At 47.5% G+C, this 22,432-nt stretch overlaps 1 protein-coding gene across 1 annotated transcript in view; it reads right to left on the reverse strand.

The window, feature by feature from the left end:
* The window catches only part of ASTN2 (astrotactin 2), a 314,921-nt gene that overhangs the window by 258,005 nt on the left and 34,484 nt on the right, over positions 1 to 22,432 (reverse strand). Inside the window, exon 2 of the mRNA XM_071574082.1 lies at positions 3,879 to 4,066. Coding sequence (XP_071430183.1) covers positions 3,879 to 4,066 — 188 coding nt within the window. The remainder of the gene's footprint in view (positions 1 to 3,878; positions 4,067 to 22,432) is intronic.

A 22,432-nucleotide genomic window follows, 5' to 3' on the forward strand; every position in this document is an offset into this window, starting at 1 on the left:
GTCTATCCCACCCAGACCAACCTCTCCATCCCCCAGAGCCTGACAAACATCCCCACCTATGGCCAATGCATCCAGACACAGTCCCTGGGCTGGATTTAGCATGAGACAAAGCAATAATTAAATGAGGACATGAGATGGTGTGGAACAACAAAAAAATAAACCTCTCTTATGTTTTGTTAAATTCAGCAATTTACAAGGCTGGAATAATTAGTGGTTTAAAATGTTTTGACACAAGCAGCCCCAATAATCATGATAAATCATATCAGGCATATGCCCAGATCCTTGAAGTGACAGATGACAAACAGAGCAGTGACAAGACGCTCCATCACACGGGGAATCATTGAGTTAATGGAAGAATTATTGCTTCTGAAATCCACTCCAGTCCCATTGTGGGGAACATTCCAATTTATCAAAGCCAAATGAACATTAATTGCTGCAGCCTGGTAAGTTTTCGAGCTGCTGTGACCTTCATTGAATTTTAATCCAAAACAGATAAGATTTACTTCCACACAACAGGAAACAACACAATTAAACCCAAATGACAGCTGAGATTATGGTGCAAAAACACAACAAGTGTAATGACAAAAATATTGATTCCTTTCTACTCGACACTGTGCTAAAAAAAAGGTAAATAAATAAAATCTTTCATTTGCATATGTGTTTTGGTTTTTTCTTTTTTCTCTTCATTTGGGAGATGAATTTCAGATGCTCAAGCCAAGAGGAAAGGAGTGGCAGAGAGTAATGGAGACTGAATTCCCTTTAACTGCAGTAATTAATGTTATGTCTCATTGGGGAGAGATTAAGAAAAAACAGTTAGGAAAGGAAAAAAAATTAAAATTAAGTATTATTTTGCTGTCAAAGATGCCCTTGAGCTTAAGCAGGGAGGTGTGAAGAGGGTCACAATCATTCAGCGCTTTGCAGGGGCAGATGGTGGCTGCAGGGACACGGGGCCATCGACACTAATGGTCCCTATCCCACTGCACTGGAGGCAAACCCACCCCAAACCACAAAGCCACACACTAACAGCCAAAATCCCTGAAAGAAAGAGTAATCCAAACCTCCCTGGAGCCCCCGCACAGCACAGAGGGGGTCTCAGCTTTAGAGGCAGAGCAGGCGCTACCAGCCAAGTCATAAACACCTACAGAAATCCAAACCAACACTCCCATCAGAGCAAGCTCAGCTCAGAGACATCTCACTGCCCAATAAAGCTGTGCCAAGTCCTCCCTAAGTAAGGGATTAGGCAGTTTCCCCAGGCAAACCTTCCCCAGCTCCTGTAACTCAGTTGGAGGATGAGGAGACAGGTAAAAGCAAGTGTTCCAGCCACTTAAAGGAGATGGAAGGAAACCCTTTCTGTATCTTCTCCTGACCCTATAGGACGATGCTGGGCTGATGATGAACAGGCACATAGAGCCTGAATACCAGGGGTGGGCTGGAATTCCTCATCCGTAGCAGGAATGGTGTTTTAGTCTATAGAGAACACACAGGAGACATTTGGCTTCAGGGTGGGAAGAAGGAACAGTATTTGAGAAGCATCCCAGGGATGTCTAGCTCCATGTTGAGGTAGAAGGAATACAGTGGGAATGGAACAGGAGGGGGTACCCACAGACCTCCCATGCCAAGCACAGCATGGCCAAGGACTCAAGTGATGGGGGCTTTCAAGAATGGGATTTATTTGGAGTCAGGGAACAAACTAAAGGAGTGGGAAAACAGCCTGAACAGAGCCTGAGGACCTGGGTGAAATATTCCACCCAACATACATACAAATTCTTGTGCCCATCTTATTTTAGCTACAGAACTCCATGTGGTCTCAAGAAGGAAAAAAACAAAAACGAACAAAACACACAATTATCTTTGCTGGTAACTCAAAACTTGGCTCGGGTTCACTCAGAAAGTTAATGAACCTTCCGAAAAATCTGGGCAAAGTTTCAAGCCTGCACTGCAATCCTGACACAGAGAAGGAATCTGCAGGGCTCCTGGCTCTCCAGGGACACATCTGCAGCCCAGACCCCAGCCCAGACCTGCATCCCTGCCTGGGATCTTGGCTGCTGCTTCAAGGTATATCAGGATTGAGAAAAAAAGGTGGAACGAGAGCTCATTCTGTGCAGAAGAAACACTTCTTTCTCCCCTCTCTCCCTGTTGCTTTTGCAGTAGGGAGGAGAGGCTCTGTGCAGGAATTAACTCTCACAACAAAGCCATGGATGCTCCCATGCAAATGTTTTCCATTGCAAAGCACATCTTTCAATGGGATTAGAGGGCAAAAACACTTCTGCTGTGATATGACAGCAATGCCACCAACTCCACCCCACCTGCACCACTGCTCCCGAGCTCTGAGCTGCAGCAAAGGCTTTGGGCAGGAACTTCTCCCAGGAACTTTCTCTCTAAGCACAGATTCATTATAATTATCCTGTTGCATTTTAGAAAGAGCAGCCTCAGCAAGGGCTGAATCTCTCATCACTGAAGAAAAATTTCCATTTCAAGCAGGAATCACCAGGCTTCAGAACCAGTGTTTCCCCACAGACATGGGTCAATTCTCCATGGGTCAGGTTGGCCCATAAGGGCCAAACAATCCCACACTCAAACCAGAGATGGAGCTTTTCACACCCACACGTGTGTTCTGCTGTCTTCCTTCCTTGCTCTGTCTCTCACTTACATTTTCAGGCTCATTTTCCAAGTACACCAGTTTAACACTACCCTTGCCTGGCAATTCTCCATTCCACTGACATTTTTAGCAGGACATGAAACCATTCCCTATCCAACCCAACACACTGCCATCCCCAATTTCTTTCCCTTCTGCCATTCTACATCTTACCTTGCCCAACAACCTTAATGAAAGCCCTTCTCTATTCTCACACACAGTGCCCAATCTAAAGCCCCACTGACAAGGGCTAAGGCACTTAAAAAAGCAGATTTAAGTTGTAAAAGCCAAATATCCTCTTGTTAAATAAAATAAAACACAAAAACAAACAAACAAAAAAAAACAAAAAAAAAAACAACAAAAAACCAAAAAAAAAACAAAAAAACACACCAGGCTTTGTGCAGTGTCCCTGTTCCTCCTCCCAAAACAAAGGATAGAAGCCATGGAGATGATGCACAGGTTTCAAGGGATTAACAGTTTCATCTTTTGCAGAGTTGCTGTGATAGGCTCCCTAATCCCAAGAAAGACTTTCTATGGGCAAAGAGATGACATGCATACACACTGGATACACAAACCTAACTTCTTTTTTTCTCTACAGCTTATCTGATGAGACTCAAGGGACAATACACCAAGTCCCATTTCATGGATAGAGCTCTAAAACAGGAGAATGATGTACCAGATCCAAATATGTTGGCAACCACCTCATACAGTACTGAAACAAGCACTTTAAAAGGCAATAGAGCACATCCACAATCTGTTAATAAAAGGTCACAAACACCTGAGGAGGAGATACTGAAAGCACCTGGACCATCTTTTTACTTTGAGTTCAAATTTTTCCTTTCCAAGAGATGCTGAAGCCCATATTCACTGAACAGCTAAAATTCAGTTTCAGAAAGCTTCAGAAAGAAATGACCAAGACAAAAATCTTGATTTTGCACAGGCCAAAATGCAAGACCAAGGAGCAATACTCCACTGACATCTCATCGCTTTTCAGCAGAGACAAAGAGGAACCACAAGATCCTTCTCACCCTCCACACAGCTTTTTCCCCACACTTGATTCTTTTCCTGACCCATTCAAACATATTTCACCCTTTCTGGAGACCCAGCCAAGAAGGGACACAGACATCTGCAAAACAAATGTGCCACCCTGCTCCTTATCAACCCCCTCCCACCACGACCTGGCTGCCAGCCCCCTCCTCCAGGGGTGTTCTTTGTCCCTCCAACACCATTGGCATTCACTCACCATGACTGAGATGTGAAGAATGTGCATCTGCTCCTCCACTATCTCTGAAGGCTCCTGGAGGCTGGGAGGGGTGACCCTGGAGAGCTGCTCAGCGCTGCTCATGGAGACATGGAAGTACAGGGTGCCATTCTCCAGCCACTGCTGCTTCCAGTGCACCAGTGAAATGTCAGCCACAGTCCCCGACATCTCTGCAGGGACAAAACACACAACTGAGGGTCAGTTTTCTTCCACAATACTCAAAGGTATCATTCAAAGTGATCCAGGAAACTGGGATTGAGTTTTCCCCCAGCACTGCTTCTACATCATCATCTAGAGGACGAGCTTGAGCATTATTTTTTAGCCTCTGCCTGTTACTTCCCCCATATATGAACAGTAATGTTTATCTTCCTTAATAAAAAGCAAGGGGCTGCAGAATGCCTTGGGATTTCTAGACTAGGAAGGCAGCAACAGTAAGTAACACATTACCCAGGTTGCCTTTAACCTCCATTAGCTCTCCAAGGAAACAGACTGCAAGGAGCTCCCAGGGATCTGCACAAGCTCAAGGGAGCTTTGTGGCTGGGCACAGGGAGGACACTCGGTGTGGGACACAGACACCAGCACACAGTGTGGTGGCATTACAGTGGAAACCTTCCTCCAGGTGCAAGGCAGCACCACAGCTATATTGAACAGGGGTGTCCCCAGCACAGACCATGAGCACCAGCAAGAAGAGATGGCTTGACAAGTATCTCTTCACCTTGGGGTTGTATCTCTCCATCATATTCTGCAGCTTCTGTTGGTTTTATATCCCAGACAATCCTGGTTCACACCACAAGCACCCTGGGAGCATCCCAGCACACACATCCACTCCAGCAGCTTCCCCTGACCTAGGACACCACACCCAGGGGCTTAGACAATCCAGCAGGCAGCCCCAGACCTGCAGTCCAAGCAGAGGCAGCAGCTCCCAGCCTCAGCTGCAGCTCCTGCTTGGGCCAGGAATACTGACAGCTCCTCAGCTGCCCATCACATTGCAAAAGGATCTCTGCACAGAACAGATTTGGCAGTTTAGCAGCTGAATGAAAACAAAAAAAATGCAAAATGAGCCAAAATATTTTTCCTTCCAACACCTCCTTTTTTTGTGTTTGTTTTTTCATTTGTGATATAAGCAATGGGAAGCAATTCAGGACCTCTGAGTCACTGGGCCCATGGCTTCAGCAGTCACCTGCTCTGAGGGAGACCCAAATTTAAATCCTTCCTGTTTGGGAAGAACAACCAGATGTTACAGACCCTGAGACCCCTGTCTGCAGGTTCTGCTCCAGAACAGACAACAGCATGAGCTCAAGTACTTCTGGCACCATGGTGGGAGCAGAGACGAGGTCCTCCTCCTCCTCCACACCATGGCCACAGAGGGTCAGTGGGGACAACAGGGCTTGTGTCCCTGTTGGCAAAGTAGACAGGGAATGGTGATGGCATTTTGCATTTCATTATTCTCAACCCAGCTGGGCAAAAGCACATCCAGAAAGGAACAAGCATGGCTGAGGAGTAACCCACACCTTGCAGGCCAAGATGCTTCAAGACATTTGGGCGATGGCTGGTGAACAGCCACTCAGACTACAAGACCAGGCACTTCAAGTTTTACACATCCATATCCCAACTCAACAAAAAACCTCTCAATCCTTCAGGAGCAGTTTTTCTTACCCCTGAAATAATTTTTCAGTAGCAAACTCCAGATTTTATAATGGATCAAAACAGAGCCAACCAACTTGCTTACAGAGCAGCCCCCATCACACCACAGGTCCTTTAGGATCCCCCCTCACTGCAGGACTGAGGGCAGGGACAAGTTCATCCCATTACTGCCAACTCTCTGATTCAGCACCTCACTTTTTATCCTCCTGACACACCTGAGCTGCTGCAGGGGCACCTCAGTCTTCATCAGAGGGGTTTGCTCATTGCCTCTGCCCTTCCAGCACAGCTCCAGCCCTTACTCCCAATCACTGTGAGCACCTGAGCACCCAACAGAGAAAAACCAAACAGCTCCTGACTACATATGGATCCATCAAGAGCCCACATGTGCCCACTGGAGGGGACACGAGCTTCCTGTCGCTTCTCTGTCACTATCGTGACATCTCTCCTAACAACCCTTCCCTTCTTTCATATAAACAGCTGTTTGCTGGAGCAAATCAGGAGCAAGAGGTGTTGCTTGGACTCTATAACCTGTAAATCACAGCAGCCCTGAGGCTCTTGCTGCAGGACAGCAGCTTCTGCAAGATGTGGGAACCCCATGAAATGAGTCCTGTGTCTCTTCACTGCAAAAAGGCTAAAGCAGAAGGCTTCTTATAGCAGTAAAACAACAAAATGAAAGGAATACCAAGGCTCCTTAATTGCAGTCATCTTCCAAGCAATACTTCAAAGGTCTGTACCAAAAAGCAGCTCCTTGTCTAATTAAAATCAAAACAAATGCTACTTTTAGGAGCAAAAACACTCACTCATCTTTGCAGTAGAAATCCAAGATCATTCACAGAGGCAAACTGGCCATAGGAAAGCATAGAAGCATCAAGGGATAGACTCTGTTATGCAAAACCATAGTCTTAATTCTGTCCAGGGGGACAGCCACTCACAGGAGAGGATGATTTACAGTATTACACACTCATCAAACACACATTCCTGCAGCAAACCTTCCAAAAGAGCTCAGGAAGGAGGTTATATCACCCACAGCACAGACCCCATGTGAGTACCACCACGACCTCACTGCTACAGTTCCAAAGGCTACATCACATTAGGGAAGTGGGGAAAAAAAATCTTCAGGGTCAACCTTTCTCCAAAATTTTTTTCCCTTACACACACATTTTTGCATGGGATGTTTAAAAGGATCAGAGAACATTTCTCAAGAGTTTGAAATATAGGCAATTTTTTGGATTTTAGCCTAGACTGAAGATAAGCCTGTTTCATTTTCAAAAGGTCTCTTCCAAAAGTAGAAACTTCAATTTAACATTCATTTCACAATTTTAAGCAAACCTGGCAACCAGGCAGTTTGTGACAAATACTGACTTGCCAAGACTAGGTGCCTGTTCCCACACATTTATAAACACTTGTTTGCTCATTACAGGACTCCTACTACCCTCAGCCTTCGTCAGATTCACTACTCACAACAAAAAAAAAAAGCTTTTTCAGGCGCTGTAGCTGCTTGGCCTCATATATTTGACACAAATACTCCACTGCTTGTGTCTCACTGGACATGCATTGTCACTGCACTATCTGCACGGTACTTACAGCAGTGATAGCCCCTCCATCACAAAGGATGTAATAGTCTGCAGCAAGATTGCCTGTTATCAGAGCTTTCCAACGCTTTTGGAACAAATTAAGGGCATTCCTGCACCAAAACTGAATGAGATACAGTTAAGGGTTTAAATGGGCAGCGATGGAAAAAGCACTTGTGGTCTATAGTCGTTTAAAATCTCAGTATCCAGCAGATGGGGAGCTCTCAGATGGGGTTCAAACAAAGCTTTGTGGGTAAAACACTGAGTAAAACAGCCAAACAGATCATAAAACATCTGCCATGCCATCTTCCTACCTGCTCACTGTGCTCAACAGCCATCATCAGAGAAGGGACAATGAGGATCCTCATTTCAGACAGCAGTCAGCCAGATTTCTTCCCTTCTCCCTGTCCAAACACCCCAGGCAACCACATTTCTCTATCCCAGAGCAGAGGCTCCAAGGAGCCTGTTCCCCATTTCAACACCAACAGAAACGTCTCCACTCGAATCTTCCTTGGCTGCCTCTACAACTCTTCACACCTGCCCTTCGTTACCCATCACTCAGCTCAGCTGAGCCCGGGGGCAGCACCCACCAGCCCTCAGCATCACCTGTCGATGGTCTGAATTTAAGAAAAGGGCATAGAGAACATTTTCTCCCCTTCCTCAAGCTCTGTGCCTCATAAAACTACAATTTCCAACATTTTCCTTGGAAATAAAACAAGCAACTCAACTAAACCCTTCCCAAGGTTCAGTCCCCAACCTGGTCCCATGCTCATCAGCAGGTCACCCATCCAGGACAAGGCAAGCAGTAACCACAGCAAAATCCCTTCCAAACAATGCTCTAATTCCATTTTCCCCTTTGCTGTTGCTACAAACCTTACATATAAACATTTCATTGAAGTCTTCAACTCGTATTACAATCAAACTTAAAAGCAAAAGGGCCTAAATGCATTTGGTTGGGGACCAAGACGATTCCCATAAAAGCAGATTATGCTGACATGATGAATATAAAGTGAAACAGCACATATTAAAGTTGGAGGATTGTTACTCCATGCCTTCAGGCTCCTGGCTATCCTGCCCACCTCCTCCCTCCTCTCATGGGTTTCACTGAAGGCAGAGAAAGCCTTTTCACCTCTGCCTTCTCCAAGGAAGGCTGCCAGACTTGAAATATTCACTAGCTCCCCCCAGTTGCCCCCGACCTTATGCAATGCTTCAACATTCATCAGTTATTCGTGAGGTTGCAGCCCTGCCTTATCTGTCATGGCATTTTACAAAGCCTGTTTTGTATTTAATTGGCTTGTTCTTGCTAATCTACCATGATTATTGTATTTCTATTTCATTCTTGAAGGTCATTATTAAAATAAGCCGTTTTGCTTACGGCTGCTCATCCCCACATGGTTCCCTGCCCCCGGATAACCAAACCCTCCCTGTGCTTCCTCCCCAGCACTGCTCAGACTCTGGGACCTGCTGGGCTCCTTTCCTATAAGTACCAAGTCCTTGGTGTGATGGGTGAGAAGGCAGTGAGTAATTTCCAGTGCACAGATCCAGGCTCCTCCTGCCTTTTTCCTCCCCACCTGCTTCATCCCAGCAGGACCCGCACCCTGCAGCCAGGATCCATCAGCTCACCTGCACAACTCAGTGTCTTAATCTGTTGGCAGAGGAAAAGCTGGAGGTCTGTTTAGGGATTGTATTTCCTTTTACAGCTCTGGCGTCCTCTTCTTGCCCATTCATCACCCTTCATCCTGCAACCCCATTCCTCCTGCTGTTATTCCAGGGGGCTCTTCTGAGTTAACGTTCTCTAGAGGCACCAACCTCCAGTGAAGTGTTAGTTTAAAGATTCTTCGGTGCTAGCTACCACTTATGCTAATAAACCAAATTTATGCAGAAAGTCATAAACAGAGAGCTCTCCCCAGTGCCCTTGCCAGCACAGGATTGCTCCCTGTGGAATAGATTATCACACTCTGTGCAGACTAGTTCTGAAACGACTCTAGTAATGGGGCTTCCCCCCTGCTCCCCAGGGGACTATTCTGCAGTCAAACAGGCCCAAAGAGTTCTAAGGGTTTGGGTCTTTTGGTAGCAACGTGGTGGGTTTTTTTAGCCCAATCATTAGCTCGGGGTTTTTTTCTTTCCCTTCCCCTCTGCTCATTTTTTAACATGTTCCTTCCCTTCCACAGCTCCTCCACTACTCCCCTCACAGTACTCCCTGGGGCAGCACACAAACACAGCTGCAGATCGTAAAAGGTAATGGAGAAGCTCAGAGGTTTCAGAAACGGGAAAAAAAAAGATGACAAGCTCCCTCTGATCATCTCTTTTCAAAGCCCCTGTCTGTGAGAACAGTGCTGCACCTGCAGGGCATTTCAGGGGTGGCTCCAGCACTGTGCATGTCTGCAGGGACACAGAATCATGGAATTGTTTGGGTTAGAAAATCCCTGTAAGATCATCGAGTCCAATCATTAACCCAGCACTGCCAAATCCAAGACATGGTGTGTGTGCAGGGATGGTGCTGGATGAAGGAGGGCTTCAGGCAGCCTTGGTCTAGGGGTGGTCCGTGGGGGACCCCCCCAGCGCTGTGTGCAGGCTGGGGCACTCTGCAGTCATTGCCAGCACGTCTGTACCAGCTGTCCCAAAGTAGCCCACAGCATTTGCTGAACTTCAGTAGGCAACAATGACAACCCTTACACCTCCCTGACCAACCCTCTGACTGGGCTCCAGCCTTCTGGGGCAGCCCATGTGCTTTGCCTTGAGCTTGTGTTACATTCACAGGCTCAGTGATGATACTGGTTTTACTCCAGTTAATGTCAGGAACAGAGAATTAAGCCAGAATATTTGGATTCTTTCAGTCTGCCCACTAACCTTATTCAGGAATATGGGGGATTTTTTTAAGAGAACGCTTTAGGTAGATGTAATTATTGTGAAACACAGTAAGAGGTCAGTAGACTGCATCATGCAGAGATGGTCCAGGATATGAGGTGGGTGAGGAGGGAGGACTGGGTCAGCCACTTGCACGCCCCAGCCCCTGGAAACACTTCCAGACAACCAGAGTGCTGGCCTGCTCCAACACAGTTCTCTTGGTCTCAGCTCTGGAGCCCACTACACCATTCCCACATCCCTTCAGCCTTTCTAATCCCAGGCTTTAGGGTTCCTGTACACGTCAGGGCGTGGATATTGATGTGCCTGTGCTGCCTACAGATCACAGTCTGGCTCCACACACCTCAGAGAAGCTCAGAGCACTCCATGTCCCTGCAGCTGCTTTCATTGCAATTCAGGCTCTAGTACATTACCCTTATTTATAATGCCAGGGCTTCAGCCTCAGGCACTCTAAAATTATTACAGGGCCCTTTGACTTTCAATTCCCTTCCATTCAATTCCATTTTTATCCGTCAGCAGAGGCTCCCACCGATCGGTGGTGGGAGCCAGTGGTGCCCAGGCAGACAGGGCACTGCCTGTTCAGCCAAACTTAAGGGAATTGCTCAGACACAGCTGGACAGGAGTCATCTCTGAATAACAAAGACCAGGCATGAGAGAGCAGGTGGGAGGTGCTCCTGGGTGAGGCTTTCTCAGAGCCATGAGACACCCACACTCACAGAAGCACCAGGGGTGCCCAGAATCCATCCAACAGATGTTGCCATGATTAAAAATAAGGTGAAGGAATGTGACTTCAAGCATCAGAGTCCCTTTTGTGCATCCTGCAGAGATGACGAGCAGGGTGCATGAGGGATGGGTGTGATAGAGATGCCTTGATGCATAGATTTTGCTCTCCAGCCCTCTCTTCTTTTCCAACTCCCACCCCTGTGTTAAGGCACAGGAGTTTGCTTTGGAGGTGCTTTGGGGTTTTACTGAAAACCCACTTCTCTGGAGCCTCTTGGTTCATCCAATAGAAGCACAGGGTTCATTTTTGAAAGAGCACAAGAAGGTGCAATGAAGATGAAGGGCCAACTCTTTGCTTGTGTCAGAGGAGACAGAGCTGCTGGTCCATGAAAGCTGCTGCTGTGGCAATGCATGAGGAAAGCTGAAAGTCTTCTGTTCCCCACTTACTCCAGATCCTCAAAAACAACATGAGATAGACCCGATAAAGGGGGAGAAAAAAGTCTACCTGAAAGGCACAGGCATCGCTTTTTTATGGTCCAACTATTAATCTCTGTTAAAGGATTTTTAAGCTTTGATTTTGAAGCTTTTCTGCAGGTGACAGGCACGAAACACTGGCCCAGCGCTGTGTTAAGGGTGGATTAAGTGAGACAGGTTTTCATGCAGATCACAGGGATGTCCTGACTCAGAAAACCCAGCAATGGGCAGGGGATGAGCAGATCTTCTGCGTCAGGGCAGGCAAAGTTGCTTAGCCCTGAGCCCTGCATGGGCCTGGTCTGTTGCACTCCAGGTGCCAGCCTGAACCCACTGCCACATGGGCTATCTCTTCACTTCCCCAGCCCTGCATGGGGCTCCATGTCTGAAAACCCAGCTGGGCTCCTGCAGGACAACTACAATCCTTAGAGCGTCTATTACCACCACAAATCCAGAGGAATCACCTTTGAAAGCCTTTACTAAACACCTGGGTAAGAAAAAGAAAACTCATTTAATCTTCAAGTCCAGGCAGAGCTCAGCTAAGCAGAGGTGCTGGTGCTTGGAGTGCCCTCGGCCGCCACTGCAGATCAGTGCCCACACAGTGACACCAGAGCTTTGCTTGGAGCCTGAGCAGATCTGAAATGTCTAATGACACACCCAGAGGCTACTGCGAAGAGATGCTGTGTGTTATAACCACTGGTTTGACTTTTCACTGCAGATGAGGAGGCACGAATGAGGCAGCTGGGTGGGCAAGGCAAAGGGAAGGCACCATCCATCATCTGCAGTGCCAGCACATGGTCCCCAAGGGGGCAAGAAATGCTGGCACATGGAAACACAGCCAGGTGGGTTCTGCTGATACTTTAATCCAGGTCCCACAGCAGAAGGGAGCAGGTGCCCAGTCAGTGACTCCCTGCCTGCATCCCTCCTGCTTTCTTCTCCTTGTCACCAGAGAGGCTGGGGTGGGGATGCCTGTTCCCAGAGCAGCCAGCAGCATCTCAGACACCACAGCAGCAGAGCAGCCTCAGGAGTCATTATGGCACTAAAAAAGACTTGTGCAAAGGGAAAACATTTCATTTTTGCAAAACCACCCCCACGGGCTCTTCCCTGTACTGGTAACAGTGGCAACTGCAAGTTTTCCTTTGACTGTGAGTTTCTGCAGGAGCTGAGGACTGGGAGCAGGGCAGAGGGCAGACCAGCACAGGGGGTGGGCACTGGGGCAGAGCTGGACTGTCACACACACAAAGGAACAGAGAGGGAATGCACTTGTCTCCCCTGCAAGCTGTAACAGAAGCAGAAGGGCAACATGACCTATTCAGGTGACTTGAAAAGCGTGGCAAAGCCAGGCAGGCTCCACAACAAAGCAGAGAGGTGCGTTTGTTTTGCAGCATCTGCCTCTCTGCACAGGCACACCAGGGACTGAGCGCCAGCCTCGAGGGTGAGCATCACTCTGAGCTTGATTAGAACTAGCCAAGTGCTTTATAACCTCTCTGCATTTTTAAATGTCTCTCTTTGGGAAACAGATCTCTTAAAATGATAAAGTATTTTGATAGCTCAGGGCACTGCTCGGACTGTGAAGTAATTTTTCTAAAATGGTTCCTTCACGGACCTCCCCTCCCACCAGGGAGGTGGGATGGGCAGAGAAGGAGAAGAAAGTAGGGCCAGGAGAAAGAAGGTTTAGTCACCTTCTACAGAGACAAACACTAGGATAGTTCCACCTCCTGAGAGATGGATGTCCTTTTCCAAGGAGAGGGAGCTGGCTGGACATGTTGAAGAAAAAAACCCAGCAAGTGGATTACTTGAGCTCTTCAGCCTGTGTGTCACCTGGAGCACCAGGTGGGTGTATCAAAAGCCAAGTAGTGTGAAAATTCTGGACATACATCTTGCTCAAATAGGCAAAAATACCAGTTACCAGAAATGACCATTTGCTGGTGCCCCTCCACGTGGATCATGACAGGGCTCCTACACTAACAGGGTCCCTTCCCTTCTGTCAAGGCAGACATCCACTGTGGTTAAAAAGGATTAAGAGTCTTATCTCTTCCCCAGGATAGGCTTTCGAGTGCTTGCTACCTGGAAGGTCCCCAGAGCCTCCCAGGTACCTCCCAAGTACTCAGGTTCTATCTGGGCTACACAACAAACCCCGGATTAAGATCTTACTTACAGAAACAAGTTCTTGCAACCTCACAAAAATTTCATTCTTTCTAAGACTATTACACCTCAACCCAGGAGTGATCTTGCATGCTTATCTACACCAGCACCCAGAGGGATTCCATCACAGCCTGGGACACACTGACACCCTCCCACTGGCCAAGCAACACCAGGCTTCTGCAGGAAAGGAGAGAAGACCAACAAGGGTTATGGAACAGCAGCCTACTGATCACCAAGAATGCCATCCCAGGGTGCTAGACCCTCCTGAGCAGGACAGACCACCTGGGCATCCTCAGCCCTGGTGCTTAGGGCTGCAGTGTGAGGCTTCAAATTATCCAGCTGCCAGAAGCAAAAGGGTTTACTGAAATTAGCTGTGAAAATCCTCACCTCTCTCTAGACTGACTCACATTGAAATGAACTGGACTCAAAGCAGCTGATCTAAGAGCAGAGCAAGTCGCTGGAGGGCTCAGAAAGTGGCATCGTAAGATGAGGAGACATTAAAATCCAAAATAATAAAAGCAACTGAATTTATTAGGGCTTCTCAGAGCCTGGGGGCAAAATAATTTTTCCCCATTTAAAAGTGGGTAAGGCACAAGAGAAGCTGAGTAATTTGTCAGAGATTCAAGGCGACAAAGTGGCAGAGACCAAAGCCTGAAGCAGCCACATCATCCCACACACAGTCACCAACCAGCCTGGCACAAGCAGGGTCCCTTCCTCCAGCAGTGCATGGGGAGACACAGGCACAACAGCTGTGTTGGACAACAGAGGCTTCATCTGCTGAAACAGAGAGTGGGCCTGGGGCACCAGAGAGCCCTGGTGTGCTGCCAGGGGTGTCCAGGTCATTACAGCCCCCTGTGACCGTGCAGAGGTGCCAGCCCTTGTGCCGGGGTCAGGGAGACCACTGCCTGTGATGCCAGCAGGGTAGGATGGTGCTGGGATATGACGGTGCATGGATGCCCACCCAGGCAGGCACAGGGAGGTCTCCAACCAGTGCGCTTGCCCAGACATTCTTCCAACTCTGGTGACACCTTGAGCCTGCCAGAGTCCCATCTTCCCCCATAGGCCAGCTGTGCTGTCACTGCAGATCTAACCTGACTGCAGAATCTTTCACAACTCACCATCAACCCACACCAGTCCATATGGTTCTACTCCTTCCCCAGCCAGGTTCCCTACCATCCCCCACCAGTGGAAATGGGATTCTTCCTGCCCACCTCATTCCTATCAGTAACAAGAGGGCCACCCAACTCCAGCCCTATCCTTATTCTGCCCTTCCCACCAAGTTGTGATTGCTTCCCATTCCCTTCCCCACTAGAAAAGGCTACCCCATGTCCCCATTACCAGTGGACCCAGTGTCTCCACCATTGCCACACCATTAGATCCAACAGCAGTGTGGTCTCAGGGCTGTACTCCCATTTGCTGTCCTAACAAGAGTTTCCTGGAAAGCTGTACCAAAAAGGAGACACCTACACTGAGACAGAAGAGACACAGAGCAGATCCACCCTTGATCTGCATACACAAAGGTCATGGGAAAGCGGCAGAGGGGAATGAATCCTTGCAACCTCATTAGAGGTAAAGAAACTGTTTCTGCAAATAATTGATTTCTAAATTTATCCCCTAATTAAATAGGTTCCCTGGACAAATCTGCATGCAGGCTGCAAGGTGATGATTTAGTGCCTGGCTTCCTACGGGAATGCATCAACACATGTTTGCAAATTGTCTCTCTCCCAGATTCAAAGGAAGGGTGATCATCTCCCCACATCAGCACACCCAGAGCAGATGAGCCCCTCCTGCCACCTGGAGCCTCAGCAGGCCAAACTAAGCTCTTCTCTGTGCCAGGTCTATCAGAGCCACACACAGGGAGAAGGGCATTTGTCACCTGTCACTGGTCCCCTGCTCCAACCCACGCTCCAGAGCAGGGCACCCATCACAGTCAGAGCATGCGGCTCACACCCTGCCCTAGCAGGAGGTCGGCTGGAGGGTTTTTTGGCAGGCAGCAGCTGTAAAACCATAGCAAGACTGGAAAGGCACTGCCTAAACTCGGCACGTAGCACGGCAAGAATGAGAAACATTATCTCCAAAACATGCTCTTGCTTCCTACATCAATTCCACGGCTGTTCCTGTCTAGTCGCTTTGACTTTTTCCTACAGACACCATCAGCTAATAAAACCTCAAGAGACGGATCCTGGGATAAAACCAGGCTACAAGCTCTGCAAAAATTAAGCACATTTATCACTCTTCCACGGAGAGCTCCTTTTGGAAAGCAGAGGGCCCTGATGCTCTCAGACAAGCATCAAAGGACTTTGGACGTGAAAACTCCATGTTAGCTTAAAAAGGCAGCAGCAGCAGCAAGTGTCCCCACTGCATTAGAGCCTCGCTAAGTCCTGCTGCCCAGAACGGTGAGCACAGCAGTCACAGCCTATCCATCCACAGTGGTGGCTCAGACCTCTCCCCTCCCAAGAAGATGGGCATATGCGTATTCACACAGTGTCTTCTGTCTGCAGCAGCAACACTTTTCATCTCCTCCTCTTTCTTCCCTGCCTACTTTCCAACCCCCAGGATCATTTGTACACTGGGCGTACAGGTCCACCCTTCTTCAGGGCTCAAGCCCTTTGATGTTAAGGCTTCAGGATCTACAGATGTAGATTGTCCCTCCTGATGTCTGACATGCTGAGGTTCCTGCTCCTGGCATGTGATGCTTGCACAGATCAGCCACAGACATAGATTTATACTAAATATTAAGAAGAAATTCATGACTGTGAGGGTGGTGAGGACCTGGCACAGGTTGCCCAGAGAAGCTGAGGGTGTGCCATCCCTGGAAGTGTTCAAGGCCAAGCTGGACAGGGCTTGGAGCAACCTGGGCTAGTGTAAGGTGTCCCTGCCCATGGCAGTGGGTTGGAATGAGAAAAGCTTTAAGGTCACTTCCAACCCAAACCCTTCTAGGATTTTATGATACTGTAAGTGCAGCCTGGTGATACTTTATGGTGCCCATCTCTACCACACTAGGCAAAGACTGAGGAGCCCTCTGTTCAAACCTTGGCTTTTCCACTCACTCCAGAGAAATTCCTAAACTCAAGATATTTATGGATCTGCTTGTTGGGATTCCTGGAAGGCAGAGGTGCAGACTGTGTGCTCAGCTCACACGTCACCAAAACTAACAAACAGAAAAGCTGCTCCTATAAAGATCTAAGAGGCTTTTCTGCAGTTTTGAACCTTAGCCTAGTCTGTGGTAGAAAAAGAAGACCATTGGGAAGTCATTTGCTGTCCCAGAGTGCCTACAGCTCACATGGACATCTACCCACCTATTCACAAACTCTTCTTGGAAAAAATACCAAGAGATGGGATTTTCTCCCTTCACCTCCCCCAAGAAGGGGGTTCAAAACTGGAACATCCCTATGGTATTTTGAATTTCTCACCATAACTATCTCGTTAAGTGAGTTCTCAATCAAAAAGTCACTATCACAGACGGAGCTCAGGCCCTAACCTACTTCTGCACTCAAAAATAAAAAGTCATTAGGTGGCTAAATACTTTAGGAACTGCTTCCCTTCATCTCCCTGCTGTGGTTCTCTGTCTGTAGCAAAGCATCCTCCTTTATAAATTGCCTCAGAGAGCCTCAGATCTCTTCTAAAAGAAAACAGTATTATTTGCAGGATAGGGAAGAGATGGAAGAAAGCTAATTAGTCCTCATACAGAAGAGTTTGCAAGACACAGCACTTAAATGAAGTCTGCTTTTCAGATGGCAGTGCTAAAATCTTCATGTTACGTCACTGGTTGTCTCTTTCAGAAGTGCCTTTTTTGCTCACCTTGAGCATTTTTAAAGGCAAAGAAAATTATTTTAAGTACCAAAGCAAATTCATAATTCAGTTCTCCACCACTTACCAACTTGAGCGCGTTAAAACCCCGTTAAAAGCAGAGCAAGACGAGTCCTTGAGGCCCTGTTCCCCAAGGATGTCTGCACATAAAGCAAGGAAAATGTGTGGTTATTAGAGTTTAGCTTTATTGTTTTCATAAAACACACTGAAGATTGTGTTTATGATTCTGGAGAAAATAAAAGCCTCTCTCCAATTGTTAAAATAGCGAACATGAGGTACTCCAGTGACTTCTAAACAATCAAACACTTTGGACTTGCACAGCACCCTCTACTCAGATTCCAGAAAGGTCTGTACAAGAGTGAAAATGTGCCTAGATGGGTGGGAGATAAAGCACATCTCATAGCCAAAGGAAGCAGAATAGTTTATACAGTTATGGTATGAGGATAAGTCACATGGATGAGAAGAAAACTGTTCAAAACTCATTGCAAAATTGCTTAAGAGCCAACATCCAGTTTCTGAATAATCAAATCTCCTTTGCCAGACTAGAGCATGAGAGTCAATTAAACACACTCAAAATCAAACAAAGAAGTAAAACTGTAGCTAGAACTTTGTTTCTGGCCCTTGCACAGGTCACTTGCAAAGCCTTCCCCACCCAGCACTTTGTTCATACTCTCAGAGTGTTTTGCTTGCCCTGTGTCCCTACCACACTGAAGGCCTCCTGCACCTGGCTGCAAGGAGACATTTGTATCCATCAGTGCAAACAGCATTTCCCAAAGATCTCCACAGCCTTCCTCACTTCTGCTCCTCTACCTTCAGCCTGGAGGAAGGACAAACCAAAAGGCATTTTTTCCCCCGCCTTTAAATATTACAAAGATTATGTGAGGTCATGAATTATTAAATGGAGCTGTCTCTTCAGTTTAGCATGATGGTGATGGAAGGGAAATGTGGACCACAGAGGGGCCGTGTCGCCAGCACAGGAGCGGGGCAAGGAGCCAAGGGGCTTGTCCAAGGGGGATCCTTACCCTGCTACTTACTGTTTCTGCCCATCCATCAGAGCCTGACACCTGCCTGGCACTACTCACACAGCAGGGATTGAACTGATCTTGCAAGAAGCCAAGGGAAATTCATCTTTCACAGCAACGGCCTGGAAGAGTGGGAAGCTCTTCAAACCCCCTTCGTATCCCTGCACCCCATTTGAAAATTAGGCTGAATCAGGATTGCCCTTCTGGCCATGTCTGAGGGATAACCTGGATGGGCTGACATGGCAGAAGCAGCTTTTCCTTGGAGTTCCAGCTCAAAGGAACAGACTGAATGCAGGGATGGAAAAATCAGCAAGGACAGAGACACTGAGAAGGCGGTGGCAGAATCCAGCCTTCAGACAGTTTTGCAGATGCTTTCTGGAAGGTATTATTGCCAGCTCTAAACCAACCTGTTAGTATGAGCCTCTGGGGCTTGTAATAAAAAACAAGATTTTTTTTTCCCAGCTTAGATAGAAGATGTCTGAAAATTAAAGGAGCAGCCTAAGAAAAGATTTCAATTCCACCCCTTCCTTTGCGTGCAAGCTCCTCAGATGGAGGTCAGCGCAGGAGCAGCGGTGCCAGAGCTGCCTCCATCCAGCACAGGCACAGCATGCAAACCACGTCCTGCTCCTCACACTCACCTTGCTGATTAACGGCTGCATTCCAAGAAGTACATAACAACACTGAATCGAGTCATTAATGATTTCAAAGAAACACCAGATTCTATACACACAGACAGATCTTCAAGTTGAGGCAGCACTGAGTGCCCAAACTAACACCATGGTCTCTGGGCATCCTGCCCCAGCAACACGTCCCAAAACTGATGAGAATGGAGGACTTTCCAGGGTCCTGCTTTTCCCTCTTCTGTAAATTTCTTCCATTGGCCTCCTTCTGAAAAAGCACATAAGCCACACAAACACACTACCCCAAGGAGCTGGGAATGTGAGTTTTATCAGCTAAAGCTTTTCTACTTGGAAAAAGCTGAGAATCAACTTTTCCCACAACAGCTTTGCCACTATGGCAGACATTGATCATTACATCACACACTACATTGCTGCCAGTGCTCAGGGCTAAGATCTTCATTTAAACACAAGAAATTAAAACCATTGTGTCCCCAGAGGAGCACACAGGAGCCTGGATAGGTCCAGTCCTGTTCTTTGCCTCCACAAGATCCCCAGCTCATGCCCTGTCCGTGATGGTGATTGGACTGATCACTGCTTTGGCTTGTGAATCCTGTCCACTTGCTCTTTTTTTCACTCTTGATATTAACAGAAAGAAATCTCTGGATCTATTTGAAATGAATTATACTCCAGTAATTGCAGCTGCTATAGGGCAGTATTAGGTCAAACTGCCCTTTTTGTGCTGTGTCTCCAACACTAGAGATGATGAATGGGCTCATTTTCAGCAGAGCTGGATGCTTGCAGCTCCAGGTGAAGCCCACGCAAACCACAGATGCTCATTGCTCCCATACCACGGCACACATGCCTGCCAAGCACTTCCTTTAATAAAACATTCAAACTCACACAATATAAACACAATTTTGGCTCACATGGCTTGCCACTTGTTGTCTTTGTCCTGTGGGTCCTCAGCACATGGTGCCATCCCCACAAGCTGTCCTCTCCAGGCTGCACTTGACTGCTCGAGAAATCTGTGCCACTCTTCCCCCCAGAAAGACCTTTTCCGCCCAAACCAGATTCTCCTCTCCCATTCTAACTCTGTATTAATTATTAAGATAGGGTGGGATTGAAAAGACTAATTACCACTATAAAGTTACTCTCCTGAAGGCTGATAAGGGAAATAATTAGGATGGACAAGCGTGGATTACAGAGCTCGAAATCTCTCTCTCTTGTCAAGATAATGCTGCTGCCCAACCTCACAAATGACAAGCGAGTCCATTGGCAAACACGAAGCAGTCATGGAGACCAAACAACGGGCTGGATCTTCACAGAGCACAGACCCTTTATGCTGCAGCACAAGGGGGAACCTTTTCCAGCATATTCAGACTGGGACCAGCCTCCAACACACCAACCCAAGGAACTCCCAAGACATGCTGCCCTGGGCTGGGTGACAATTCATACCTGCACTCACCTTCCATGATGGGTTAACCTTGGCTGGCTGCCATAAACCCAGCAAGCCATTCCCACACCCTTTCCTTCCTGACTCATCTATCTCCTGCAGTGGGGATGGGGAATGAGGGCTGGCACACAACCTCAATGCACCTTCACAGTCATAGTATCAGAGAGTCACAAATAGTTTGAGTTGGGAGGAGACCTTAAAAGATCATCTCGTTCCAAGTCCCAGCTATGCGATTGAACACCACTCAATGAGCTGGTCTCTTCTTCAAGTCAACACACCCAACACCTTCACCTCTCTGGACACCAGGCTTGTAGCTGTTTTGCCTTCATCTGGTCTCCTTTCACCTCCCCATAGATCAGCTCAGACAAGGGGCACACTAGAGCAGCAGACAGAAGATGACAGCTACCTCAGTGGGCTGTCACAGGACACACATCCCCTTGATATGACAGCAAGGTCGCATTTCATGGGATCACAGCAGTGTGGCTTCCCTGGGAACACAGCTGCTTGAGAAAAAGCCTAGAGCCTGGGAAATCCCAAGGAGGTCAGCTCCATGCATATCCCCAGTCACCTTCCATCCCACGTCCATCAGCTTGTTTGTCCATGTGGAAGATCTCACCTCATGGGTGAGATACAGCTGTGGCAGCTTGGGGTATCTGGACTGAGGTGTGACCTACTGGATGGCACCCCTGCCCATGAAACCAGAGGATCTTTAAGGTCTCTTCCAATCCAAACTATTCTCCGATTCCATGACCTCCACGAGGACCAACCTACACAACCCTGCATGAGTCATTCAGCACCTCCCAGCCACCAGTGCACGGACACCCCACACCTCTCTGCTCTGTCAGCTCGCAGCATTTGTGCAGAACACAGCAAAAGGGAGGGTCGAGCTCGGGCAGTGCTGCCAGCACCACCAAAATAAATCTTCATATAGACAGCAAAGCTGAGCATGAGCTAACTCAGCCCAGCTCCCAGTCAGCAAGAGCAGCCTGCTCAGCTCCTGCTCTCTCCCAGCTCCCAGGGTCACATTCCTGCAGCAGCCAGGCACATCTCACATGAATTCCTCATGCACACACACAGATGATTTTCCTCTAACAATTTCAGGCACCCTGTGCTAGAGCATTTATAACTAATACATATTCTAATGTTCCCATTCACCTGAGACACTTGAAACTTTCCTGGCTCATTTGTCAGATTTATTTATTTATTTATGTTTAAATACCTTCTTCCCCTCAGGCCAATCAAATGAGTCCAGTTAATTTTCATTTATACGGATGTGGAAAGTCATCTCAAGGTCATTTTTGGGTTATTTTCCAGTTTCAAATCTGGAGGATTTTGCAGGATTTGCAATTGAGGCTTCTGATTATCTGCTGCATATTGAAACAAAAAGGAACCAGCTGAGGAGAGACAGTGATGAAGCACCCCATTGACACCCAGGTAATTAAGGAGAAACAAACATGTTTGTTGGCTGAAACAAGGGGAAAAATGATGCAAACCACTTTATTCTAGCAAGGAAGAGAGGAGAGAGGAAAGAAAAAGCAGCAGCTAATGGGTTTCCATCAGAAGGACACGCTTTGCTCAAGCCAAAACCTTGCTAGGGTGTTTGCATTTCAGGGGGAAGGTTGTTGGGTGTCACAGGGAGGTTTTTGTCACTTCTGACTAGAAGGACAAGGAAAAAAAGAAACTCGGTAAACTGCAAAACACAACCTTTGTGATGCAGACAGATCAACACAGCCCCAATCTGAAAGGCAAAAATAAAATATATACACATATATCCTAATTGCTCAGAACTACTGAAGCCTGGAGGTTTGCCCTGGGACAGCCCCATCTTCTCCTGGCCAGCCTTAGAATCAAGGTCCAGGAAATTATTCCACTGGGAATCCAGTGACTCCCAGTGTTAGCCCAGGTCACAGAGAAGACCAGACAATTCCAGGGCCACAGGAAGAAACAACTTTCCCAGTGAACTTCAGCCCTTGGCTCCCAGAGCGAGCCTGGCACAGGCACGTGAATCTGTGCTCCAAATGTGTTTATTAGATATTTTTAATATCACGGTGGCAGACGGAGAAATGCAATCACTCCTGAGCCACACATCTCCCCAAGTCCACAGGGACCTCGGGTACAAGCCTGGCTTTGTTTCTTTCCCAGGGAACAATCAAGATAGAGGGCTCAAAGCTCTCCTCCTGAGCAGTCTCCGGGGGCAGGAGATGGTAATTAGTTT

The sequence above is a fragment of the Pithys albifrons genome, chromosome 20 (genome assembly GCF_047495875.1).
Source record: "Pithys albifrons albifrons isolate INPA30051 chromosome 20, PitAlb_v1, whole genome shotgun sequence".
NCBI lineage: Eukaryota > Metazoa > Chordata > Aves > Passeriformes > Thamnophilidae > Pithys > Pithys albifrons.